The following is a 25,245-nucleotide window of genomic DNA, read 5'->3' on the forward strand; positions in this document are numbered from 1 at the left end:
TCCCCAGTCAGGCCATCCTACAGAACACAGGCCAGGGACTCGGGCTTGGGCGCTTGTGCAGTCAAGACATCACGGTGTATGTTACCATGACAGGAACTTAAAAAAACACACACAGCCAACAACTTAGAGTCTGAAAAGTTTCTCATAATGTTAAAAACCATTTTAAATAAAGTTCTCACATTTTTCAGTAAAACGTATCCATCCTTCCTTGAAACAGAAACGCATGAAATTCTAACATGATTTTTAAAAAATCACGAGTCCTGGTACGAGTGGGCTGGGAGCTGGCTCCTCCCCCGTCTGCGGGCCCTGGGATCTGTCAGGAGCGCCGGCCGCAGGCTCTGCAGGGGCAAGCGATGCCCAGGAAGACGCCTGTCCTGTCCACCGGGAAGAATTCGTTTTACTCCTCTTCCCGGAACAGTGTGGGGAGGCAGGGGGAGATCTGAGTGCGGAGTTCGGTCTCCTCCATTGGGAAGTGGTGGCTCCGGCGCCATCAGTCATCGTAGTAATAATCTAACTTGGTGAACACAGTTTTGCAGCCTTTGTCAGAGAAAACTCTCTCCTCTTTGGGGAAAAAGGTCATCTCCTCGGCCACTCTGCTTACAATGTCCTCATCGACTTCATAGCCTCGGGCCCGCATTTCGACTCTGATGCACATTTTTAGGTGTTTGTATTCCAGGGGGAGGAAGGGAACAAAATAATCAATGAGATTTCGGTCAATTAAGCTGCTGTGCCAGAAGCCACCTGGGAAAAAGAAAAAGGTGCTGTTCATCCACAGTCAATCGGCCCGCCCGTCCGGCCACACAGAGCCGCTGGGTGTCCACCCTGCACCTGCCCTCACGGGCTCACAGTCTTAACGAGCAGGCGGGTTGGCAGGGAGCTCGCCCAGGACAGCTGGGTGTGACGCGCCTAAGCGGGCAGAGGGCAGGGCGCCAGCACAGAGGGCAAGGGAGGCCCCTCACCGTGTGACCTACGGATCTGAAGCGGGAAGGAGGCTCCCCTCCCTGGAAAAGCGGGCAGGCAGGGGAGGAGAGACACCGGATTCACAGGCTGGCAGTTTCACAGCAAGTGAAAGGCGAGAAGAGTTCTCATGGAGTATTTTGGAAATTTCTGACTGGCTGGCATTCCAGGGGCTAGATTAGCAACAGGGTAGAAACCCACTGCCAGCACGTCCAAACCTACAGCGCGTTTTGGGAACAAAAATCTAGAGCCCTCAGAGTAGTAACTTGTGAAGACAAGGCTCTGTTATGGCCACAGGGCTCCGACTTTCCCAGGATGAAGCCAGTCCCTGCAGCCAGGCACGTGCCCCCCAAGGTGCCCCCGCCTCGGCCCACTCCCTCCTGAGACAACGCAGCCCTGGCTGCACACACCCCACATTTCTTCCCGAGAACTGTCTCCTTTCCGCTTTGCTGCTTAACTCCTGTGCCATAGTCCCCACCTGACACTCATTCCAGGACGAGTTTTCTTCCCACCTCACCAAGCAATTCTCTGACACCAGCTGGGTGTCCTACAGTTCCATTAAATTCTGACACACTCTCCCTGGAGACCGCCTCAGAGCCCACAGGGTGAGGGCTCAGCCCCACAAGACTGTCCCTGACTTCAGCCACCAACTGAAAGTCCAGGTTGTCACCTGTGCCGAGGTTCCAACCACCTCCTCCTTGGGTTCGACTGATTTGCCCAAGCTGCTCACAGAACTCAGAGAAGCATTTTATTTACTAGATCACCAGTTTATTATAAAAGGATGTAACTCAGGAACAAGCAGATGGAAGAGATGCATTGGGCAAGATGTGTGGGAAGGGACTTCCATGTTCTCAGTGTGACACTCTGAATTTCTACGTGCTCACCAACCCAGAAGCTCTCCAAAGCCCGTCCTTTAGGGTTTTTATGGAAAATCTTTATGTGGGCATGATTGATCAAATCATTGGCTACTGGCGACTGATTCAACCTTTAGCCCCTCTCCCCTCCCGGGAAGTCTGAAAGGATTGGAGACTGAAAGTTCCAACCCTCCAATCAAGGGTTGGTTCTCCTGGAAACCACCCCCTTAGGTGCTTTTTCCAAAAATCACCTCATGACACAAGCTCAAGTGTGGCTGAAAGGGGTTTGTTACAAACATCAAGACACCTTTATAAGGCTCCTAGCCCTTGGAAACTCCACGGATTTTTGGAGCTCTGTGCCAGAAATGGGGATGAAGACCAAATACATATTTCTTATTGTAAATCATAAGATCACATCTGGGATTTGATCCTTTCTTCCCCAGCAGTGCTTTACTGGTGCTCAGTAAACACCTGTCTGCCGGGGACAGAGTGCAGCCTGTGGCTGCGGGGAAAACCTAAACCAGCCGCTGAGCAGTAACAAGCGGGACCTCGTTTCCTGAAGGCCTGCGCTGTGCCCGACAGGCTCGGGCCCAGGCCTGGGGACAGAGCAAAGAGCCAGGCAGACTCGGACCTGCCTCAGGGGGTCCACGACTGAGAAGCCGCTCAATAAACCAGTCAGTAGACAATTCCAAGTAGTGCTGGACTGTGAACACGGAGACGGGGAGAACGGGCAAGGATAGCAGAAGGCAGAGACCAATTAGCCAGGCTGGTCAGGACGACAAGGACCCTGCCACACAGAGGCCCTGAAGAGTGCTCTGGCAGAACAAGTGGCTTTGTAAACCACCGACTGACCACACCCCAATTTGTATCCTCAGCTTGAATGCCCTGGAGCTGCACTGGAACATCAGCTGTGGGCTTAGAGGCCTTGCTGGACACACCCCTCTTCATTTCCCACCCTTTCCCACAAAACTGCTCCCCCTGCAGGCCGTCCCCTAAATGGCAGGGCCACCTTGCCAATTGCTCTGGTCAGATCCTTGATTCCTCGCTCTCATTCCTGCACATCATCCTTTAGGAAATCTTACTGTTTCTACCTTCAAAATACATCCTAATCCAACCATGTCCCTCCACCCCGACTGCTGCCATGGTGGGCCAAGCCACCACCACCTCTCCCTGGGTTGTGGCAGCAGCTCCTTGCTGGGCCCCCTACCTTCAGTCTATTCTCCACCCAGCAGCCAGGCGGTCCTGTTACAACTAGGTCCCATCTCATCACTGTTGGCTCAAAACTCTCCAGGGGCTCCCTCCTCCACTTGGAGCCAAACCCAAGGCCTCCCTGCGGTTCCCCAGGCCTTCCACAATCTGCATCCAACCCCAAGCGCCACCTCTTATCTGACCTGCTTTTCTCCTGTGTTCATCCTGAACCAGCCTGTGACCCCAGGCACACTCCCACCTCAGGGCTCTTGCATGTGCTTTTCTGTCCAATGGAACGCTTTTCCCTCCCATGTCCACATGGCTCCCTCACTCCTCAGATCAGCTCAGCTGTCACCCACATTGAGCCTTCCCTGACCACTCTATTTAAAACTGCTGCCATCCATCCCACACCTCCCAACCCTTTTTTATTGGTTTACTTTTTCCTTATTGGGGGGAAAGAAGAAGCTATGTCTCTACCTTGACATAAACACGCATCCCATCATCTGACATATTCCTGTATTCATCACTAGGATGTAAACTCCGCCAGAGCATGGATTTCTGTTTTTGTTCACTGCTGTGTCCTCAGTTCTTGGACCAGAGCCTGACACCCAGTAGGTGCTCAATAAACATGTTCACTGAAATAAATGGATGGATGGGTGGACGGGTGGATGGAAGAGTTCAGCCATCTGCCCAAGGCCGGAGCCAGTCAGCAGCTGAGCCAGGTCTGCCTGGTTCCGGGGCTTGTCCTCTGGAGCCTCTCACGTGGGTTTTAGGCAAGCGGCCCCACCTGCTGCGGTATTTAGGGGCTGAGGTTTCTCCTGCATGCGTTCATACTTTTTGACGTGCCAAGAAATCTGTTCAACATATCATAAACTATTTTCTCTTTCACAGTAATATTCCAGTTGCACAAAATGACATAAAATAGCCCATGACTGTTCATGTAACTCTGAGGTAGTATGAATTTCTTGGCAGGTCTGTTTCAGAGGAGACCTTCTGTTTTATAACCTCAAGAACGAACCTGAGCAAAGACTTGAATGGTAGCAGTCACCAACATGGCTCATGGAGTTTACTCAGTGAGTTGGTCTCCAGCATGATAGTGTCTTTCCACATCCAAGAGTTCAAGGTCAAGGGTGAATATGTCAGGTCACTGAAAAAGCGATGAGCTTGGTAGTTAAAAAGCTCAGGCTCTAGAATCAGAGAAACCTAACAGGCTGTGTGGCCTTAGGCAAGGTGCTAGCTCTTGCTGAGCCTCAGTTTCCTCATCTATAAAATGAGGACAATAATAGTTTCTACTCCACGTGGTTATTGTGAAACTTAAAGAAAACATGCGAGTAGAGCATGTCCCGCAGTGCCCAGTACAGAATAAGGGCCCGACCACTGTTTGGCTGTTATTCTCGGGCACAGACCCTGAGTTCTAGAGCAACGCACAGAAAGAGAACGACCGTTATAACAGGGCCGTCTCCTCCATCAGAGGCACCCCAGTGGCCTTCCCTGCTCCACCACCTGCGTTTACAAGGAAAATGATTTGGCTGAAGAAAACAGGAAACTAATGTTCAAGATCTCAGGGATCAACCATGTCCTTTAAAACAGCATCTCTCAAACTTTGGTGTGCATTAAAGTCACCTGGAGATTGTTAACACAGATTCCCTCGGGAAGTCGGACTAAGGAGGCCTAGGGAAGGGACAGAGAATCTGCATTTCTAACCAGCTCCCAGGTGATGGTAAGGCCCACGTAGAGGAGGGGCTGGGAACGGACGCCCCACTTACTGTTCTTGTTGTTGAAGGCTGACACTGACAAAGCAGGCTCCATGTCTCGGAGCTTGATTTCTTCCCGCTGCTTTCCATTTCTCCAGAAATCTAAAGCCACATCTGTGATCCGTTCTGCACCAGCATTGCTACAAAATAACGCCAGTGAATGAGGACTGGCTTTTTTTCCCAAAGCCCACAGGCTGGGGTTCCAAGCTCTCCCACCACATCTCAACCCAACTTTACCTAAGAAATATGAAGATGGCTTTCTGATAGGAGACCCCATCCAAGTTGTCGTAATAGTCCAGGTAAGGCTTGATGGCATCTATGAGGCCAGCGTGCATCTTATCCATTTCGTCAAATATGAAGATGGATCTTGCACAGGCACTCACGTTGCCGCGAATCCACGACTGTAACTGATCCTGAGTGAGAAGGGGGAAAAGCCAGTACAGAATTCTCAGAACAACCAGCGTGAACACTATTAACGCTGCAACTGCTTCTGCAAAGGCTGCGTTTACTGGGTGCTTACTGTGCGCTCCCCACTGTGCTAATAACTTTACACAAGCTCTTTTGTTCCTCACCACAACCTCATGTAGTAGGCATTATTGTACCCATTTTACAGATGGGGAAACGAGGCAGAGAGCATGATCAACTGGCCCAAGATCACAAAATGAGTATGTGACCAAGCTAAGATCTGAACCCCACTCTGCCTGATTCCAAAGCCCTACACTCTGATTATAATTCTTGTCCATTGACCTGTCACCTCAATGTTGTGTCACTGAGTTGCTGGTCCTCTGTCATCAAAATGGCAATGTTAATACACATCCTGGGTACACTGGCCTTCTTGGGAAGAAGGCAGAGACCAAGTAATCTCTTCTCTCATCAGTCCTTAGAACAGCCTGGAGAAGGTACTCTAACTTTCCCATGGGGGAAGCGAGGCAAACTCTGCAGCACACACACGCACCGCCTAGTGTGGTGAGGTAACACTCCTGAGTTTCTGGAATGTCTGGAGGTTGCGGAAATAAATTTGCTTAACAGAAACATTCTCTAAAAACATATTTAGGTACTTTTTATATTAAGTAATCAAGGTAAGAGGAAGGAAAGACCCTTTTAATCAGACATCTGAGCTATGGTTCTATATAATGCCTTCCTGCATTTCCCCCCATGGTAAGGAGGAAGTGTTAGCTATTTGTTTCTAAGGAAAATTCTGGAAGTTACAATGTAGGTCTTGGCTTCTTATGATTTGGGTTTTTACCTGTCTACTCGGACCACAGTTACAATGTTCCGTGTGTACACATTTAACCTAATTCTGTTCTGCAGGTATGGAATAACCTCTATTTACAGAGCAAGAACCTTAGGGGAGCTGAAGTAACTTGCCCAAGGCTGCAAAGCAAATCAATGTTTAAACAAGGATTCACTCAGGTCTGGTAGGCTCCAGGAGCTAAGGTCTCCCCACTCTGCTACTCAGACTTACAGACAATAAGAGGACAGGTCTCGAGCACTGACTCACTACAGGCAAGGCACTGTCCTCAGCACTGTTCACACGTTTTACTGTGATCTTCCAAATCCCAAAGGAGTTACTCTTGTGTTCCCTATGTTACAGGCGAGGAAATGGAGCTGCAGAGAGGTTAAGCAACTTGCTCAAGTCACACAGCTATTAAACGGTGAAGACTGAATGCTAACTAGGATGACCAACTCATCCCTACTTGCCTGGGACTTTCCCAGTTGTAGCATTCAAAGTCCTACATCCCAGGAACTCCTGGACAGTTGGTGACACTGATGCTCACCCGAACAGAAGGGGAAAATGTGTCCACACAGGTGAGGATTTAAAAAAGGCAATCGTTAGCATATATTTGAAGGCTCACGTGCCAGGTACCATGTTACATCCTTGGCAGACAGAGCTCAATAGAGTCTCACAACTACCATTTTACAGATGAAGAAACTGAGTCTCAGAGAGGTCAGGCAACTTTCCCAAGATGACACAGCTGGTAGGTGGGAGTCTTAGGGCTCAAATCCAGTGTCTGCCGCCAAAGCCCAGGCTGTTAATCAGGGAGTTACACTGTAAAAGCAGTTTGCAACACTCAGTTAAACAAACTTAGGCCTCCCTAGGAATGTTTCCTCTTATAAAACGTGTTAGATTTGATGATGTTTAAATGGGATTTGATTACATCATCTCTAAAATCCTATGACCCCCATTTACTGAGTATCACACGGAGCCTGTTTTCAAACACCACAAAGCTTTGACAGTGTAACTGCTCCATGTATCTCAAACACGCTGTAACTATCCCACACTTTTCAAAGGGGAGCTGACACCCCTAGTCATTTTCAGGGCTCATTCATTTCAACATGGAATTTCCAAATCCCACTCCACCACAGAGAAACCCCAAACCCAGCATCATCCAGGAAGGATTCCAAAATTCTGCCCTTGCCTTATACAGGGTGATGTTGGAGATGTGTGGAAAGTGCAGCGTGGCCACAAACAGGTGGACATAGTCACTGTTCAGACCACCCTCGTAAATATTCTCTGCGATGATCTTGCTGACAAAATTTTTGCCGGTGCCCGTCCACCCGTGTAGGGAGAGGGTGAGAGGTTTCTTGGGCTTCGGGTTGCTTATGAAGCCAGACACAGCATTTAAGATGACTTTCTTTGCAAGATGCTGTCCAAAGAGCTTGCTGTCCAGATCCTTCTGTAGCGCTGGGAAAAACAAATCCAGTCAGGCAGGGAGTAGGGGCACACACCTGGCAAAACGTAGCCCAGGTTACAGGCTCATGTGAAAGCCAGCAAAGCCAGCTAAGCTCTTCGAGCGCCTTGTGAGACGCGGACGTAGGTGAGCGCTTGGCCCAGGTGTACGGTGGGTGCAGGAGCCCTCCCTCTGCTAGCCCTGCCCATTCTCCGGCCCTTCTTCCTGAAGAGGCCCTTCCTGGGCTCCGCGGCTTCCGCCACCAGCGTGCGCCCCTCACCCCACGCCGGGCAGGAAAAAGGCAGCAGTGTGGCCCCCACCGCTCCGCGCCGTTAGAGTCCCCACCATCCTTCCCGTCTCCGGCGAGGAAGGGGTAAAACTCTGGAGGAAGTTTCCGACCGTCCACACGCCCAGTGTGTGATGAAGGTGCCCAAATGGCAGCCGGCCTCCGCAGGTCTCCGACCAAAGTCCGGTCTGCCTGTGGTGGTGGCCCAGGAGCCAGGCCCCATCCCGCACCCCGGGCCGCTCCGGTTCCGGGTCCTGGTCCCGCAGGCCTCAGCGCTGCCCAGGCTCCCGGGCCTCCCGGCCCCCGGCCTCTGACCCCCGCCCCGGCCCCCGCCCCATCCTACCTTCCCGGCTGAGGCTCCGCTTCTGGCTGCAGCACTCGGCGAAGAGGCAGTAGAGGCGCGGGTAGGAGATGTAGCCGGTGAGGACGCCGGCCAGGGCCAGGCCCAGGCTGATGGGCTCCACCGCCCGCACCGCCAACGGCGCCAGCAGCAGCAGGCCCAGCGCGGCCCGGCCCAGCTTCATGCCCGGACCCGCGCCGCCCTGCGCGTTCTCGCGCCTACCGCCGACCGGCGCTACCGCCCGACCGCGCTTCCGGTTCCTCCCGCCGGCTGCCGCCATCTTTGTGACGGGCGGGCTTCCTCCGACGCCGGCGGCCGCCATCTTTGTGAGGGGCAGAGCGCTTTCCTGTTTTGGGCTACGGGGCCCCAGTTTTCTCCTTTTAATAAAATTTTGAGGGGAAGTTTTGGATTTATAGAAAAATTGAGAGGACAGTACAGAAAGGCTCCATATTACCACACCCCAGCTCGCACCTAGTTTCCCCTTTTATTACCATCTTACATTAGTATGTTACATTTGATAAAATTAATCTATTTTGATATAACGAAAGTTTCTTCCTATTTTCTTAGTTTTTACCTAATGTTCTATTTCTGATCCAAGATCCCATTCAAGATGCTGCATATCTTCTTAGGCTACTCTTGGTTATGACTTTCTCAAACTTTCCTAGGTTCTGATGACCTTGACAGTTTAGGGGGAATACTGGTCAAATCTTTTGTAGGATCCCAAACTACTGGAATCTGCCTGATGCTTTTCTCATGATTAGACTGGGGTCTTGACCTTTGGGGTGGAATATATGTTACAGAGGTGAAGTGCTATTTTTATAATATTAACATGATTTATGACTGTCGATGTTGACCTTCATCACCTGGATAAGGTAGTGATCCTCAGGTTTCTCCCAGATGAAGTTACTTACACTCATTCATTCATAATTTTGAGGACTGCCTACTGACTAGACCCTGGGGATTCAAGAAAAAAAAAAAAGGCGCCTTCACTGACCTTGCATTCTAGTGGAGGGGGAAAAAAACTCTTTGTTTTACAGATGAGAAAACTGAGGCTCCGAGGCAAAGGGATTTGTCCAAGGATTTAACAGTAGGCTCTGAGCAGGCTCAGATCTCTCTCCAAAGCCAAACTTCTCTAACCACACAGCACCTGCTTTAAATCAGGCCAGGAGTCAACTGGCCTGTTCTTTCCTCATCACAACCTGTGTAACTACCTCAGGAAAAACAACAGCACAAATGCACCATACTTGACAGCCCAAGGGTTGGAGCCTGTCTGTGTGCTTAAACTAAATGAGAAAACCCCTCTCAGCAAATGAATTTTGCTTTTGAGCTGCCCAGCCTCCAGGCTCTGAACACATGGCCCAGTGTTGGAAGGAGACGCAATGCAGACAATAATGCTGGGTCCATTTCATATTTAATACATAAGTGCTTAAAGTGATAGAAATTCTTTTTTCTTTCTTAATGAAAAGTAACAGGTAACTTTGTAAAAAGTCAGAAAATACCAGTGTCCCTTTGATCTCATCCTAGATTCTTCTGCTGTCAGCTGGATCCACTATAAACACTGACGGAGGCATTTCTGAACCCCATTCCAGATATCTGAAAGTAGAAGACATGATTGCACATATAACACTAAAAGCACAATCTAAAGGGTGTTAGCTCACCCTGAACACACAGCTGTTTCCTCCTGACCCAGGGCAAATATTAGGAGAAAGTCAACATATTTACAAACAAGATTTAATAATGCTCACAAGAATAGAGTTTGCCCCCAAATAGGAAAACTACACATTGTTTTGTTTCAGGTTACAAATTCAGTGCCTGTAAAATCCAGCAGGTAAGCAGCAGGGCTGAGTCTGTTCTGGGAACTGTCTGCTATTCAGTGAGGAGGCTTCTGTCCAGGAGGCCTTTAATCGCAGAGATAAAGGGAGTGGACGACACTATTTACATCCCATCCTGCACTTCTCCCCCTCTGCCTCCCTCAGTAGCGCCGGTTCATCTTCTTGAACTTCTCATAATGATAGTCATCCGTGGCCTTCTCATTAGCAGGACGCTTGCGGTTGGGAGGGGACCCTGAGAAGGGAAAGAGGAAAGGCTGTTTGTCGTGTGGGAAGCCACCGACAGGCTTAGCTCCACATAAGCAAGGATGACCCAGCCTGTCTAATTCCATGCAGGATCCCCAAGGCCTACTCTAGGGAACAGGGACATAGGAGGGCCTCGGTACGTACTTGTTATCGCCTGAGTAACAATTCAACATGGTGGAGCCGAACTGTGCTGACTTCAGCATTAGACCAGGTGGACAGTAGCAGCTACACTTCATTGAAAGTTTGACTGCGTACCAGGCATGGCACTAAATCTTTTAAGACATGGCTTCCTTTAACCCTCCCAGCAATCCTAGCAGGGCATGTTACCATCTCTGCTCAGAGAGGTTAGGTGACTTGCTCAAGGTCACTCATAAAGTGAAGGTTGGCTGAGAGCTGAACCCAAGTCTGGTGACTCCAGAGTCCTTGCTACTAGGTATTAATAATAGGAAACTCTTTGCAGCCAAGAGGTTATAGAAAAGAATTTCCAGAGAAGGGAAGAAGAGTAACAGGCTGGATTTTCAGAAGCCTCAGCAAATTTAGCATTTCTTTAGAATATTCCAGTGTTGATGAAAAAGACGACACCACTCTGTGCTGGCGAGCATGTGGGAAAGGGACACTGCTAGATGCTGCTGCTGGGGCAAGCTAGCAGCACACTTCTGAAGGGTCATTTGGTGAGTTCTGATCATCAAAGCACTGTCTAAATAGGGAAAAATGGGAAACAACTTAAGTGTCCAACCAGAGGGAAATGGTTAAATGACAGTAAATCTGTGTACACAGCAGAACATGATACAGCCATTGAAAAGGAAAATGTATTTACTGTTCTGGAGAGACATGCAGAGCACTCTGAAAACCTATGAGATCCTATTAAGTATGTGTACAATATATGTTTCCTATATATATGAATACTGGAAAAAAAAAAAGGTTGGGATGGTAATAGTTGGCCCTTGGTAACCGCATCCATGGATTCAACCAGCCCCAGACTGTGTAGTACTGTGTTTATAATCCGCGGTTGGTTGGAAGCCATGGATACGGAGAGCCGACTATGGGACCTGAGCATTCGCAGATTTCTCTGCAGCGGGTCCTGGAACCAGTTCCCCTCGGATACTGAGGGATGATGATACACAAAAACCTTAACAGTGCCGTCTTTGGGCTGTGAAATTATGAGTAACTTTTAATTCATTTTTGCTTACTGAAGTTTTCTGATTTTTTGAGTCTCTGTCATATTTGGTAGCCCAGCAAATCCTTAGAGCAACCGCCAGTGGTAAGTTGTATTACTATCCCCATTTTATAGGAGAGGAAACTGAGCTTGGAAAGGGGAAGGCACACAACCATGGTCCAGAGGATGGATTAGACCCCAGATACCCTGGCCCCAAAGCCCAGCACTGCCCCTGCTGAGTCCCACCCCACTGCCATGGGCCCTAGACAGTGACCACTCCAGGCAGCCCCAAGGCCTCCGCTGGACTCACGCTCAGGCTCCGGCTTCTCCGTGTCACCCACTCTCAAGGGTCGGGCTTTGGGCTCTTCTTTGTTTCTCCGTATGGGAGCATTGAGCTCCTCATGATAAACTGGATCAAAAGAGACCAGGGGACATGTCACACAGAATATGGGAACCCAGGGGCCTCAACGCAATGGCATGGGACGGGGCTGCTACCCAGAGACGCGATGCTTACATCGGTTGTGCTGCACGTAGTTCACAGCCATGTTGGTGGGCACGAAGGAGGTCTCACTGTCTTTCTTCTTGTTCTGCTGCTCTGCCAGCAGACGGGCCTTGGCGTCCTCCGTGGAAATGATATTTTTTATTTTAGCGCTATAGGGAGAAAGGAGCCACACCACAGTTAGATGGCTGCACCTCTGGGCCTCCCTGGGAACTGACTGGAGGGGCTGGTGGCCTCCCACTGTATAAGGATGTCATCTTTCTTGGGGCACAGCTCTCTACAGTTTACCACTCTCTTGCAGTTACATTCTCGTAGAGCTCTCACAGCAATCAGAGCTGCAGGAATTACTCTCTTCTGATGGAGAGGAAGTTTAGCCAGAGGAGTCAAGTGAACTGCCTAAGGCTCAAAGCTAGTAAAGCCAGAAAGGAGGCGAGAACAGAGAACTCTCCCAGCTTTCTACCACACCCAGAGATGATGCTGACCACCGTGTTTCCTCCATGAAAATCCCCTTTTAGAGCAGATGTTTTGTAGTGAAAATGAAAGGAGGATGACGGGGTGGGTAAGCCTTTATCACTGCTCCTGCTATAATAAAACACAATACAAGGGCCTGATTAGAAGAGCCGAGGAGCTGTGAACAAAGGCTAAATAAAAACAAATGCTTTTGCTTTCAGCAGTCAGGGTCCCTTGTCTCTTTACCTACTCTGGCCAGCCCTTCAGAGAAACTCCTGGCCACAACTATCTCAGCCTGCCAGAGAGAACATGGCTTATATTTGTGGGTTTCCAAGGAGATAGTTAAGATTTCACTGGAAAGCTAAGAAGCTTGTCCTTCTGGCATGAGGCAGGAGAGAGGTGAGACTACAGGTGTGAAACGTACTCGATGCCCAGGTCCACTTCGGGGATGCCGCTCAGCATCTGGTTGGAAAGCATCTCCTCAGTCTTCTTGGCTGAGGAAACCCGGATGTTTTCTGGCAGCTCGTAAAGGCAGTCCTCGGCATTCTTTGGCTTGACTTTCTGTTCCTCGTGTTCCACGATCCCTTTCCTCTTCTTCAGCTCCGTCTCAATGTACTTCATCCTAAAATGAGAAACCCACAGGGGCAGCAAAGCTCACAACAAGTGTCTTTTAAATTAGTGGTCTCTAACACCGGCCCATGGAGCAGTGACAGTTCATGATGAGAGTGTCACTGTTCCATGGAGTGGTGAGAAAAATAAAAATAACTCGAATTTTTTAAATCAAGATAAAAGTTTTCAACTTAAAGCACCAACCTATATTATGAGATTATGTCCCACCACATCATATGTGAGTTTCTTTGAAGATAAAAAGATAATAGTAGACGGCGGTTGTTAGTTTATCAACCTTGCTGGCAAAATAAAAAAATGGGCAAGTCCAATGTTTGTCCCTGTGATCTGCGGGGGTTGGGTGGGTATTACAAGGAATCTAAAATCCCAAGACCCTTGCTTTTAAAGAATTTTTAAAAGTTCTTTTTAAAGTTTTAAAAGTAAAAAGCACCTCTACAAAAAGCGTCCACCTACATCACTCTAAGCTAACTTTTGTAATGCCAGTTACAGCAACATGGATGGACCTGGAGATCGTCACTCTAAGTGAAGTAAGCCAGAAAGAGAAAGAAAATACCATATGAGATCACTTATATGTGGAATCAAAAAAAAAAAAAAAAAAAAAAAAAGACACAAATGAACTTATTTACAAAACAGAAAGTTTTTCAAAGTTCTCAAGCCTGGGAGGCCATGCAGAAGAGGTCAACTTTGCTGTCTTTTGATAATTCTAGAAATTCATCTGTGATTAAACATCTTGGACTCACTCTGGCTGGAGCCCACCCTCAACCACTTACTGCTAAACAGACTGACACCTACATGTCGGCGTCCTCATCCCTTCGGTTGGTTTCTGCAGAAAACGACGTCCCCAAATGGAGGTCTTCCTCCTCACTGATCCTAAAAAAAAAGCAAAGCCTTAAAGTCACAGCTAAAAGAGACTGAGTTTGATGTTATATCAATAAAACAAGGATGCCACAAAATGTACAACATCTTGTTTATGGCTGGAAAAAAATATGATACGTAAAAAGAAGAAACTCTAGAAATATATGCAAGCAAACTGTTGACCTCTGGAGATACCCTGGGGGAATGAGTACATCCATTTATTTTGTCCATATTATTTTTGTAATTGTGTTTCTATGTTTTTTTTTAAAAAAGAAAAACAGCTTCCACATGAGTTTGAAAGACAGTAAACAATGCACCTTTACGAAAGGTGTCTTCCCATGTCAGTCTAAGCTAACTTTTGTAATACCAGTTGCAGCAACATGGATGGACCTGGAGATCATCATTCTAAAGTGAAGTAAGGCAGAAAGAGAAAGAAAAATCCCATATGCTATTACTTATATGACATGGAGTCCAAAAACAAAAAGACGCAAATGAACATACTTACAAAACAGAAACAGACTCACAGACATAGAATATAAACTTATGGTTACCAGGGGGACTAAGGGGTGGGAAGGGATAAACTGGGAGTTACAGATTTGCAGATAATAACTACTACATACAAAATAGATAAACAACAAGGTTGTATTGCAGAGCACAGGGAACTATATTCAATATCTTGTAGTAACCTATAGTGAAAAAGAATATGAAAAGGAATACATGTATGTACACGTATGACTGAAACATTAAGCTGTACACCAGAAACTGACACAACCGTGTAAACTGACTATATTTCAATAAAAGTTTTTAAAAATAAGCTAACTTTTGAAGTTTTTGTTTTCTTTTGTTTCTCAACAACATGCCCTTTTTAAAGCACAAGAGGTATTTCAAGATGTCACACTAAAGCTGCTTTGGGCCCCAGCTCCCTGGGGGGACACAGACCCAAGGAGGGGCTGCAGGTGAATTTGCATCTCAGCCTCTTTTGCACTTACTTATCTTTGCCCCTTTCCTTTAGTTTCTTCATATCCACCATACCACCTGTCTTCATCTGAAAGGGATCATCCTGCAGAAAGCAAACGCAGCTGAGAGGAAGCATCTACATAACTGGCAGTGGAACTTTTTTTATTTTTTAAGAAAACACAATTGCCCACTGAAGAGCAGCCACATCTTCCCACTCTCCAGGGAGGACCCCACAACTCACCACTAGAGTGGTCTCTTCTTGTACCTTCTCTCCCACCAGTAGGGCGACAGCACTGACAAAAACCAAAAAGTTGGGGAGAGAGAGAGAAATGGCACAATTCAGAGATGAGGAGAAATATTTAGGGAGTCTGTAGGTTGGTTGCAACATTAGTGCAAGGGTGAGATCTGAGGGGTGGACATCAACGTCAGCTGGAAAGCCTATAAGAATAACAGGGTCTAACAAACACTCTAGATGCTGGAGGTGGAGGTAGTGGTGACTTAAGTAGTACACTTTTCTACAAAGTTTCTGGCAGTATCTTGGCTTAAAAATCTCATTTCTAAGATTTTGCCTTCAAGGAAAATGAAGCTAAAAACAAATGTTGGAAAATACTATTGCAGCTTTGTTTGATCGTGAAATTTTACAAAATAACCTACAGGTTCCAAAATAGGGAATAAGTTAAATTATGATGGAATATTACACAGCTACTAAAAGGTTTTCAGAAAAATAACCCACAATGTGGATGAATGTCCACAATGTCATGAGTTGAAAATACAGTAGTCCCCCCTTATCTTGTGCTTTCACTTTCCATGGTGTCAGTTACCTGCAGTCCAAAAATATTACATGGAAAATTCCAGAAATAAACAATTCATAAGTTTTAACTAATTAATTATTTTGTGTGTGTATGTGCGTGTGTGTGTGTTTTGGGGGGAGGGTTGGGAGAGGTAAACAGGTTTATTTATCTCTTTTAATGGAGGTACTGGGGATTGAACCCATGACCTTGAGCATGCTAAGTATGCGCTCTGCCACTGAGCTATACCCTCCCCTAACAATTCATAAGTTTTAAATTACCAGCTGTTCTGAGTAGCGAGATGAACCTCTACCATCCTTCCCAGTCCCACAGTGGAGGTGAATCACCCCTTCATCCTGAGTATCCACACTGTATACATTACCCACTCATCAGCATGGGGAAAAAATAGTCTATATAAAGTTCAGTATTATCCAGGCTTCAGGCATGCACTGGGGGTCTTGGAATACAGTCCCCGCGGATAAGGTGAGACTACTGAAGCATAGAATAAAAGTAAAGCTGCTCAGAGTCTTTACAAAAGAGAGAGAACAGGCAGGAAAGAACGTTAAATGTTAATACTGGCTACCTCTGTGTGGGAAGATTACAGGTATTGCTTATTTTCTTGATTGTACTTTTCTAAATTTTCCCAAACTCTTAACAATAAGTATGCATTTCACAAGTAATCGGGTGCAGGAGAAACACGAATTAGTGATCTGTTTCTGTACCTCTGGAGCATACTTCAACACCACGAGGCTCAGGGCACGTCCTGGTTAAAAATTTGCCAAAAACTCATGGACAGCTCTCCAGGCAGTGGAAAGTGTAAAGTGTGTGAAGAAAAGGGGCTCTGTTTGAGGAGATATGTGTGACAGCGAATTGGGGCGGGAGGGTGGGTCGGGGGAGGGCAGGGGGAGATGCTGTCTCTGTCATCCCCGCCTCCCCCTCCAGGTCCCCTCCCTCATGCGGTACCCACCTCACTCCATTGGGCCTCTTCCTCAAGTTCTGCACCTCTCGGGTCTCTTCCAGTTTTAATCTAAAAAAAGACAACGCATAGGCTGAGAAACCCTCCGCGAAACTCAGTGTCAAAAGCCAGTTTCAATGGACACCGCAGCCCCACTGCCGAGCAGCCGTCACCCTGGTCCCGAGGGTGACCCTGCGCCTAGATACACCGGGAGTCAGATCCCCTGCGCATCCCAGGGGCACCTCTCCTAACCATGAGACCTTGGAGCGGCGGCCTCATCCCTTGGAGCCTCAATTTCTTCGTCCATAGCAAGTGTCAACGAGGCGCCTGGCCGATGGTGAGTCCCCCTAGCTTGCCTCTCTTTTCCTGCCCCGTCGAAGCCCCGCCCCAAACGCACCGAACCTCTTCTGAGTCCTGCTCATCTTCTTCCGACTCCGAGTCGGCCCGGCGCCGTCGGAAAGTCTTCCCGGTAACCGGCATAGTCTCACCAACGCCGCGGTCCAGCCGCCCCGCAGCTACGCCTATATCTTGCCTACTTCCGGCGCGCAGCAGTGAGGTCAGAGTGTCGGCCCGGCCCGGCCCCGCCCCGCCCCAAGCCCCGGCCCCGCCCAGGCCAGCACCGCCCATCTGACCACGCCCCCATCTGCAGCGTTGACCTCTCTCGATTGGGCGGCCGAAGGGGAGGAGGCGGGGCGTGGCCGGCCGGGCCGCAAGACCCTGCGGCCGTGCAGCGGAAGGCGCGCTTGACTGACAGGCGGCGGTGGCGCGGTTGAGACGGCAGGTGAGTTCCGAGCCGCCGCCGGTTGCTTCAGGGGGCCCAGTCTCTCCGAGCAGGCGCGATCTCAGCCCAGCCTCGGGCAGGCGGGGGCCTGGCCCTGCCTGGTACGCAGAACGCCGCGGCCAGGTGAGCGGAGCCCGGGATCCCCACGGCCGCCGCCGCCCTGTCCTCTTCGGCCTGCGCCCAGGGGATCCTCTCGGGCCCAGCACCCCACTTCGAGCCCTCAGGGGCTTGTTGCTTCTCCGGAACAGGGGCCACCATCTCTTATTTCTGCCGGGGCCTGACCCAGCGTTGAAAGCATGCATGTGGCGTCTCGGAGCGCTTTTATTTCCCCGGGGTCTGGGCCCTGACGTGCACTTTTTTCTTGAGGGGCTAAAGATGACCACTTCTTAGCGGTGATGAATTAAAGTCCCAGACCCGCCTGCCCCGCTGATAATGGCTTCCAGCCACTTCTTCCTGAGGAGAGTCGTGTCTGGTGTTTTGAACCCATTCGGGAGGGTTTGGGGGCAGACGGTGCTTGGTGGCCACTTCCCTGGACCTTCGGGGGCCTTGTTTTCGTCCTTTGTCACAAGGACTGTCGCTCTGGCCTCCGCCCTTTCGACCGGAGGATGCTGTGAAGATGAAGTTTGTTTGAAGAAGAGGCATCAACAAACGCTTAGGAAATAACTAAATGCGTAAATAATGACTTAGGAGACTTTTAGAAAGCCTTTATATAGTTTTCTTTGCAAGAACTACCCTTATTAAGTACTTACTGTGTTGCAGGCCCTGGACTTAGCGTTATGTCATTGAACTCATCCAACAGTCCTCTGAAGTAGATTCAGTTATTGTTTTTCGTTTTGCAAACGAGGACACCAAGGCTCAGAGGGGCAGTTTGTGCCTCAGTTACTGAGCTGGGAGGTGGCAGGACCCAGTCACAGGCCTGCCTCTGCTGCACCTTGTGCACAGTACCTGGCACAGTGTGAGTTCAGTAAATGTTTACTGCAGCTGCTGTTGGTACAGCTCCCTGGCCAGGGGGAGGGGCTGATGGAGACTGTTTTGGGTTCCCTCTTCTGAAAGACCGTTCTGAAGCAGGGCAGCCTTTCTGGAATGCCTGACTTTTCTCTGGAACAGTCTCTGAGTCTCTGTTGTTCTTTTCCCTGGACTAAGACAAATAGCAGACTCGGGACTTCTTGGAGCAACCTTTTGGCTTCGATGAAAAGCCTTATTTTAAAAGGCTCAAAGTCTTGATCTCTGCAGTCTGGTTCAGCCAAACCCACACGCACATGGGAATCACCGGGCACCGTGTCCCTTTTGGTTGAAGGAGAGGCTCCTTGGGAATCACTGCAGGAACCCAGGGAGTGGATGTCTACAGCTCTCATGTTCTCAGAGTTGGCTCCAATTTTGCCCACCCAGCAGCCCTTACACCAGGGGGTGTTGGACAGCACTAAGGAGAGGGCCACAAGGCCAAGGATGTTTCTGGATCCTCTTTCTCATCTGACATCCCGGAGAGGATCATCTGGTCCAGATGAGCTGTCCCCTCTGGGCAAGGCCAGAGTGGCCCCTGATAACCTCCAGGGCTGTGGCAGATCTGATTGACACTTGTTTAGCAAAAATAATGCTTAAAAGTGGTAGCTGTGCATCTGGAGGTGTGCGGCTGGGCTGCGGGGCTGCAGATCCCCTAAGCCCAGCCTTGCTGGGCCTTTTTGAGGGGGAGGGGGTAAAACTGCTCAGAGGGAGCCTCCAGGAAACTTGGGCTCTCTTCAGTTCAGAGATATGTCGTGTTTAAGTTTTGTTCGGGAGTTTGGTTCTTTAAGAAACATCCAGATTTGGCTTTAGTTTGGGTTAGTGTGCTGTGCCAGGTGAAATGTGGGCTCATCTCAGGTCCGGTGCGCATTAATGTCTAGGTAGATTTGGGATCCAGTAAAGTGATTGCAGTTCACAGCTTGCCATCATAAGTATTCAATAAATGTCGGTTGGACTGGTTTACTTATTCAGCAGATATTTACTGAGCTTTCAGTATATGATGCAGGCACTGTTCAAGTTGCTTGAAATATGTCAGGGAGCAAAAGAGACTAAAGACCCCTGATCTAGTGGACTTTGTGTTCTAATAACATGATAAATATGTGAAGTATGTTAGGAGGTGATGCTATGGAAATAGAAAAAAATAGAGCAAGGCAAGGGAGTCTGGAGTGGGAGGGAGGATTGAGTTGCAATTTTATATTGGTGTGTTCTGGTTTGTGATTTGGTCGGTAACATGATAAACAAAGCAGTGGACTGGATTATAGGTTCTGGGTTCGAGTCCCAGTTCCACCAGCTTGCCGTGTGAGTGCGGGCAGGAGCCTTCTTTTCTCTGAGCCAATTTCCCCATCAGAGTCCCTGTTCTGCCATTTACTGGCTGTGTGACCTTGACGTGAACCTCTCTGATCCTCTCCTGCTTTGTGGTTTTAGGGGTCTTAGTCTGAGTTCCTGCTTATACTTGCACACTCCAGGGTTTATGGCTTCTCAGTGACCTGGCCAGTCACTGCCTCCAGCCTGTTAACCCCCAGGGACTTTTAGCCAGGGGCAGTCACAAACCCATCCTCCCTCCAATTAACTGACTTTTGTGGACCCTGCAACAAAATGCAGTAGCAGGTTTGGGGCTGTGAAGAGATGTTATCCTAACCTTAAGGAATTTAGGTTGAGCAGAAAAGTGCCCTGTGCAGGGGCAGGGTATAGCTCAGTAGTAGAGCGTATGCTTAGCATTCACAAGGTCATGGGTTTGATCCCCAGTACCTCCATTAAATATAAAAAGTAATGAATAAACCTAATTACCTCTCCCCCGCTGAAAAAAAAACCAAAAACAACAATTTTTTTAAAAAGTGCTTTGTGAAGAATGACTCAGTAGAGGCTTTTATGAGGGAGGGAGACCAGGGGATGCTACCTGTCAGGGTGGGGGTGTTGGGGTTTGAGAAGGTAAAGGTTGTCCCCACTCCAGGCTGGCTGGGGCTGGCTGGGAGGTGGTAGGGCCGACAGTTCAGAGCACTGACTTCAGGGCAGGCAGTCCTGGGTTTGAATCCTGGCTCATCTGCTCAGTAGCTGTGTGACCTCCAGATAGTTTCTTCACCTCTCTGAGCCTCAGTCTTTCCTCCTTTAGTGATGGAGATGGAGATGGATTTAGCTCTCAACGTTGCCTGTCCTCCAGGGTGGTTATGAGGATTTAGTGAGGTCAGGTAGTATGCATTACAGTCCCCAGGTCCATTTGGACAGGGGCGAGCAAGACTTGTCGAGAAAGGAGGGCTGAGGGTCCTGCTTTGAGAGTTAGAAGGATGGTGGACTCTTAGCAAATTAAGAGTGCTTAAAGGGAAAGATGGATTTGGGATTTAGGGAAAATGGAGTTGCTTGAAAGTGGAATGGAGGGAAGGCAGGAGGGAGGGAAAGTGCACATGTTCTGAGAGGCAGAGGGGAGCGGGGAGGGGCGTGGGCACAGGTGTGTGGGTGTGGGATGGCCAGTGTGGGAGGATCAGGGCAGGTGGCTGTCCTTGTGTTGGTGGGGGGCTTGGCAGCATCACCTTTCCCATCCTGAGGAACCAGGCTCCTAGCTGGGAGGCAGATATAGCCAGAACCCCCAGGAAAATGATGAGTAATGGGTACCTGAGGCCTGGTCTCAGCAGCGGTACCGGGCCCAGATGTGCTGCCTCACTGCCTGTGCCGCTGCGTGGGGTCGGGGTGGGGTCCACTTTCCCCATCACTCGATGTGGGCCCCAGGGAGGGGAGAGTGCCTGCCCTTCCGCAGGGCGAAGCATCTTGGAAGTCGCATCCGGGGCCTGCAGCAGGTGGGCCCTTTGCCAGACCTACTAGCCTGCCTCCTTTCCTCCTGCTTTCTCATCCCCGAGAGAGGAGGTGGGTCTGGTGGGTCAGGAGGGAGAGGTGCCCTGGGGTCTCTGTAGTGGAGGCACAACCCCTCTGGCTGGCGGACACCTCACTGACTCCCAACAGCACAGTCGAGCCGCTGCTCTCAAGAGAGCCTGTTCTCGATGCAGTTCTCTCAGCAGCACAGGCTTCTTGCCCTTTCAGTCTTTAGGAAATGCCTTCTGTGTGCACACCATTTATGTGCACCGAGGGAAGGGTGGGAAGGGCTGTGAAGGTGGACCCAACCTGGCTCACTTCCCAGTGCATCACCCCTTGCTGTGTGTTCTTGGGCCAGTGGCTTCTCACCTCGGAGCATCGTTCTTCCTCTGTGAGATGAGGAGCCGCTGTCCTTAGTGATGCGAGGGGCATCGTGCCTGGCTCAGAGTAGGCGCTCCTGGGTCCTGGGGCGCTATTGTTGAGTTAAGGTTACCTTTTCCAAAAGACTTCTCCCTGCTCCCACCTTAAGTGAGATAAAGGGGATCTTTTAAAAGTTTCTATCTTGAAAAAAATTAAACAGAAAAGTAACAAAATAATAAAATGAAATCCCATTTATACCCTTCACCTATGTTCACCAATTATTAATATTTTTGCCCTGCTTACTCTTTCTGTATCCCCCTTGGGCATGTGACTTATGTCCCTCCGAATTTCAGTTTCCTGACCTATAAGACATGGCCAAGAACACAATTTATGGTACTAAGCATTTTTTGAACATTTTCCCTGTGCAGATAAACTTTAAGCCACCCTGAAAGTCCACGTGATCAGAAGTCATTATTGCTAAATCCTTCCTGTGCGTTGTCCCGCTTCACCCCCTCAGGCACCCTGGTTGCTGTCTGTGTCCTCATTTCCTGGATGAGGAAACTGAGGATTGGGTGATTTATCTAAAGACCCACAGCTTGCAAGTGAGAAGAGCAAGGAGCCGAACCCAGGGCCAGCCGTCTCTGATTCTATCTTCTGTAATTATAGTCCACTCCAGAGGCGATGTATGTGGAGCAACTGACATGTGGCGAGATCGCAGTGGAAGGAGGCTACCATTAGTAATGATAACGTGCCCAGTGGCTGCACACAGGTACCCGGGTGATGAAACAAGAGCCCTGTGCCCCATGAGGGCAGGACCCTTGCCTGGCTTGTTTCCCATCACCCTGAGGAGGTGCTTGGTCAATGTTGGTTGGGTACCAAGGTAAAACAAATTGAAAACTTCTGGACAGCTGGGATCAGTGAAGTATGATCCTTGCAGACTCACACACTTCTGATGTTTCAGGTCCTGCGTGGAATATTAGGCTCTCAAAGTTTTTAGTACTACCACCGACTTTTCCCTGAATATAAACTGATTTTTTTAACCATTAAAAAAAATGTTAGCAAAACTTAAACTTTCTATGTTGCTTATACACTGTTGGGTGGCAGATAAGTTTATAATCTTTCTGGAGGGAAGTTTGTCAATGTTTATCTAGTGTCTTTAAAACGTGTTTTGTGGGGGAAGGTATAGCTCAGTGGTAGAGTGTGCTTAGCATGCATGAGGTTCTGGGTTCAATCCCCAGTACCTCTTAATAATAATAATAATAATAATAATAATAATAATAATAATAATAAATAAACCTAATTAAGCCCCCAAAAAACTTTAAAAATAAAAAAATAAAATATATGTGTTGACCCAGTAATTTGTCTTGTGGTTAAAGATGTAGTTGAAGGCCTAAATTCCACAATATTTCTCACTGCCTTGTGTCAAATAACAAAACACACACACACAAATATCGTTAAGTGTCCAACTATAGGAAAGTGGTTAAGTAAGGTATTGTAGAGCTTACATTGAATGCGGTATGATATTATTCAGTCACTAGAAACGAAGTTGTTGAGAAGAAATTTAGTGACTTGGGAAACGTGTATAATATAAACCAAAAAATCTGTGTACAAACTGTATCTGTTGTATTCTGGTTTAGTTTTAAAATTTGTATATTCATTCATGCATATGAACAAGACTTACCAAAACAGTAACCATATTTTTTTTTTCTGAATTGGAGGATTACAGGAGAGTTTTACTTCATTTTATGTTTGTCCGTGTTTTCCAGCTTCTAAAGAGGTCTGTATTAATTTTTAATAAAACCAAACAGAAATGCCTTCTTCTATTTGCAGGGCAGGTAGGAGAAGATGAAAAGTTTTAAGCCAGCATGGAAGTTAATGAGGCAAAAACAGAGGTGCTAAGAGCAAATCTTCTGAACAAGTCACAGGGTGAAGAGTTATGCTTTCAAGCCGTCCAGGCAGCTGCAGAGGCCCTTCCAGTTAAAGCTTCCAGGACCACTGAGGTGCTGCAGCCCCTCTCTGACATGGACCTCAAGTGTCCTGTTCACACTCTGATGTCGTGTTCCCCCAGAGTGCCCTCAGGGACCTGGGGAAAAGCGAGAACAGACCTGGCAGGGAAACCTCACCTGCTCCTCTAAACTGTGCTTAAAAGTAACCCAGTAGGTTGTATGTTACGAAAGCAACACAGATTCCTTGTAGAAAATGCAGACAAGCAAAAAAGGAGGAAATAAAAATCACTTGACTCCATCCTCTCAGAGCTGATGATAGCATCCTTTTTCTAGGTGCAAAACAAAATTGTTTTACCAAAATGGAATTTTATTGTAATAGTGTTTTATAGCTTTTGGACTCTTGATCCATTCAGCAAATATTTACGGAGACATTTCTGTGTTCCAGGGGCCATTTTAGGTTTTTGGGATACAGCTGTGAACAAAACAGATCCCTGCCCTCGGGGACTCATATTCTTGAGAGAAGACAGGCATTAGACCAAAAAAATAAAAAGGAAAAAAGGAAAAATGACCAAAGTGATTACAGAGGATGCCAGATACGGGCCAGGATGGACAGAGGACCTTCTTGGAAGAGAGAATAGTGGGATAGGATGGGGCTGCGTTCAGCAGGGTGGTCAGGGGACAGAAAGCTAAGACCTGCAGATGGAAGGACAGACACAGTGAGCAGTGTGGCAGGGCACCAGTGGGGACCAGTATCTTTCCTGATCATCAGGTATTTCGCTTCGTTATACCCCTGTCCCAGCTTTTTCAAATCTTTTTAAAGGTGTCATGCTTGTGTATCCTTCTGCAACTTATTTAGAATTTATTGTATTTTATTTTTAAAATTTCAGTAAAATACATGTAACATAAAATCTACCATCTTAAAAAACCCACTGGCCTTATATACATTCACACTGTTATGCAACCATCACCACCATCCATCTCCCCAACTGAAACTGTCCCCACGAAACAGTAACTCCCCACCCCCTCTCCCCCTGACCACCACCATTCTGCTGTCTGTCTCTGTGGATTCGACTGCTCTAGCTACCTCACCTAAGTACAGTCATACAGTATTTGTCCTTTTGTGTCTGGTGTATTTCACTTAGTGTAATGTCCTCAGGGTTCATCTCCGTTGTAGCATGAGCTAGAATTTCCTTCCTTTTTAAGGCTGAATAATATTTCTTTTATAGATAGACCATATTTTGCCTCTTCATCTTTTGGTGGACCCTTGGGTTGCTTCCACCTTTGTTCGTTATTGTGAATGATGCTATTGTGAATATGCACATAGATGTACAATTATCTGTTCAGGTCCTGGCTTTCAGTGCTTTGGGGTGTATACCCAGTGGTGGAATTGCTGAATCATATGGTTATTCTGTTTAATTTTTGAGGAGCCACTATACTGTCTGCCACAGCAGCTGCACCATTTTACATCCCACCAGCACTGCGCAAGTTTCTGGTTTTTCCATATCCTCACGAACACTTTTTCTTCATGGGTTTTTGTTTTGTTTTGTTTGGTTAGTAGCCATCCTAATGGCTGTGAAGTGGTGCGACTTGTTTTTCTTATTCAACATTGAGATCTATTTGTGTTGATAATACAGGCCTCAGTCATTCATTTAAAGTGGAGGTTTCTTTTTCAGAGAGTTTTAAATCAGGTTTATTGAAGTATAATTTATATCTAATAAAATGCACCTTTTTGTCAGATATTACCTCTCTGCCTCCCCGTTTTGGCCCCAAACAACTATTGAGCTGTGTCTGTCACTGTAAGTTAGTTGTGATTTAAAGTGCTTTTGATCAACTTTATTGAGGTGTAATTTACATACAATAATATTCATGTGCTTTAAAGATATAGTTCTTGAGATCTGACAGGTGTAGAGACCTTGTTAAATCCCACCCCCCCATCAAGAGCTA

The 25,245-nt window shown here is 47.9% G+C and overlaps 3 protein-coding genes across 12 annotated transcripts in view; 1 reads left to right on the plus strand and 2 right to left on the minus strand.

The window, feature by feature from the left end:
- Positions 1-8,286, minus strand: part of TOR1A (torsin family 1 member A) — a 28,065-nt gene extending 19,779 nt beyond the window's left edge. The window contains exons 1-5 of one of the 4 annotated variants that reach the window (XM_064490609.1): positions 8,055-8,286; positions 7,174-7,439; positions 4,991-5,166; positions 4,766-4,893; positions 124-644 (exon numbers count right to left, since the gene is read on the minus strand). In XM_064490609.1, coding sequence (XP_064346679.1) covers positions 598-644; positions 4,766-4,893; positions 4,991-5,166; positions 7,174-7,439; positions 8,055-8,235 — 798 coding nt within the window. In that variant the 5' untranslated portion in view covers positions 8,236-8,286 and the 3' untranslated portion in view covers positions 124-597. Of the gene's footprint in view, positions 1-123; positions 742-1,692; positions 4,147-4,765; positions 4,894-4,990; positions 5,167-7,173; positions 7,440-8,054 lie in introns of those variants that run through there. The other 3 variants (XM_031450671.2, XM_064490611.1, XM_031450672.2) reach the window with 3 other exon arrangements.
- Positions 8,287-9,443: 1,157 nt separating this feature from the next.
- On the minus strand, positions 9,444-16,961 carry C10H9orf78 (chromosome 10 C9orf78 homolog). 2 transcript variants are annotated; one of them, XM_010984226.3, is made up of 9 exons: positions 16,811-16,961; positions 16,426-16,485; positions 14,912-14,963; positions 14,703-14,773; positions 13,651-13,728; positions 12,656-12,853; positions 11,797-11,933; positions 11,593-11,691; positions 9,444-10,115 (listed from the first exon to the last, which is right to left on the minus strand). In XM_010984226.3, exons 1-9 carry the CDS (start codon positions 16,891-16,893, stop codon positions 10,024-10,026), a joined length of 870 nt encoding a protein of 289 aa, XP_010982528.2. In that variant the 5' UTR covers positions 16,894-16,961; the 3' UTR covers positions 9,444-10,023. The 2 variants fall into 2 exon arrangements, with proteins under 2 accessions (XP_010982528.2, XP_031306533.1); XM_031450673.2 differs by having other exon boundaries at positions 16,816-16,960.
- Positions 16,962-17,118: 157 nt separating this feature from the next.
- Positions 17,119-25,245, plus strand: part of USP20 (ubiquitin specific peptidase 20) — a 43,009-nt gene continuing 34,882 nt past the window's right edge. For 3 of the 6 annotated variants that reach the window (XR_010382816.1, XR_010382817.1, XM_031450674.2), the window contains exon 1: positions 17,119-17,194. The gene's annotated coding sequence lies outside the window, so the exon portion shown is untranslated. Of the gene's footprint in view, positions 17,318-22,021; positions 22,125-25,245 lie in introns of all 6 variants that reach the window. The other 3 variants (XM_064490612.1, XM_031450675.2, XM_064490614.1) reach the window with 3 other exon arrangements.

This window comes from Camelus dromedarius, chromosome 10, assembly GCF_036321535.1.
Source record: "Camelus dromedarius isolate mCamDro1 chromosome 10, mCamDro1.pat, whole genome shotgun sequence".
NCBI classification, from domain to species: Eukaryota; Metazoa; Chordata; class Mammalia; order Artiodactyla; family Camelidae; genus Camelus; species Camelus dromedarius.